Source organism: Condylura cristata, unplaced genomic scaffold (genome assembly GCF_000260355.1).
Source record: "Condylura cristata isolate star-nosed mole 26May11 unplaced genomic scaffold, ConCri1.0 scaffold00014, whole genome shotgun sequence".
Classification (NCBI taxonomy): Eukaryota; Metazoa; Chordata; class Mammalia; order Eulipotyphla; family Talpidae; genus Condylura; species Condylura cristata.
In genome coordinates, this window is record NW_004567115.1 from 6,348,937 (window position 1) to 6,350,298 (window position 1,362).

General features: G+C 33.9%; 1 protein-coding gene across 4 annotated transcripts in view; it reads right to left on the reverse strand.

The window, feature by feature from the left end:
* Positions 1-1,362, reverse strand: part of TRPC1 (transient receptor potential cation channel, subfamily C, member 1) — a 59,136-nt gene that overhangs the window by 16,715 nt on the left and 41,059 nt on the right. For all 4 annotated transcript variants that reach the window (XM_004682136.2, XM_004682135.2, XM_012724942.1 and 1 more), the window contains one exon: positions 605-748. In XM_004682136.2, coding sequence (XP_004682193.1) covers positions 605-748 — 144 coding nt within the window. The remainder of the gene's footprint in view (positions 1-604; positions 749-1,362) is intronic.

The following is a 1,362-nucleotide window of genomic DNA, read 5'->3' on the forward strand; positions in this document are numbered from 1 at the left end:
AAAAAAAAAATAAACACATGCCTTTTGCAGCAACATAAATGGAGATGGAAAAGATCATACTTAATGAAATAAGCCAGAAAGAAAAGGAAAAACACCAATGGTTTCACTCATAGCAGGAGTATAATGGGCCAGGCAAGAACAGCTATATGTCAGAGACATACTATGGGGGTAGAGTAGGGGATGGTATCAAAAACAGTGGGGGGAAGGAAATGCACTGCACTACGGTGATGGCACATGGGTGATTTGGTGATGGGAAGCCCACAGGGATTACAAATGAGATGAAAAAAATGCACAAAATGATGTAAAAATAAACTACTATATTATTTTAAAAATTATGAATTAAAATACAAAGAAATCTGTCTATGGAGTGAGTGGCAGGAGATAACAAACCACAGATTAATCAAGTTTGAATACATGAAAGTAAGGAATTAACACTCTTCATGAAACAAATCGGATGAATAGGCTGCCTCCTTCTAACTGTAATTGTTTTTCAAAAGCAAAGTTTAGCCTTAACATCATGCGGGAACAATTCCAATGGACAATAGAAAGTTGTAGTTAATAATGACATCTAACAAATACTTTTTAGGAAATTTTAATTATTTACCTGCAATGGACCCAAGATAGAACTTGTTGTATACATAAAAAAGAGCCGAAGATAACTCAGAACATTTGCAAATGCAAACAGCCCTTCTGCCACCAGGGTAGGGTGGAATGCATCCCAGTCCTTCCGATCAGCAAAATCATGAAACTAAGGTTAGGAAGAAAAGACCAAAGGTAAATGATTCTCTCAATTTAGAGGAAAAAAACAAAAATAAATATTCTGACTGGAGAAAAAAAACTATTTTAATTATGTCTCCTTATAGAGAATCTCTTTTTATGCTTTAGATAGTTCACCTTTTTAAAAAGAAATAACAATGTTTTAACCAAATAAAATATTTCCATGTATGTGAGGCACTATCACTTTATATAGTTTTTCTCAGAAATTCTTGGGTTTTAAAAATTGCTATGAAACTTTTTATAAATGAAATTTTGGGCAAGTTTTTCTTAAATTCCACAACACAAACTTTTAGGTCTGTGTGTTTACAAACTTTATGCATGTGGGCATACTAAATTAACCTAGTCCTTTGACTCAGGATTTTAGAATAAACCATAGAAGTTCTTATCTCTTTTAAAAACCAAGAAGAAAAGTGTATTACTGGGCCTAGACATAGTCTAATTCCCAGATATATTCCAGGGCCTGTGACAGGCCCAGACTATACCAGTTTCCTTGCATAGTCATTAATTATGCTCCCTTTTACTCTAAAAGGGCACCAGTGTAAGGGCCTATCCCTTTACACTCCGTTTTACTTTTTTTTTTTTTTT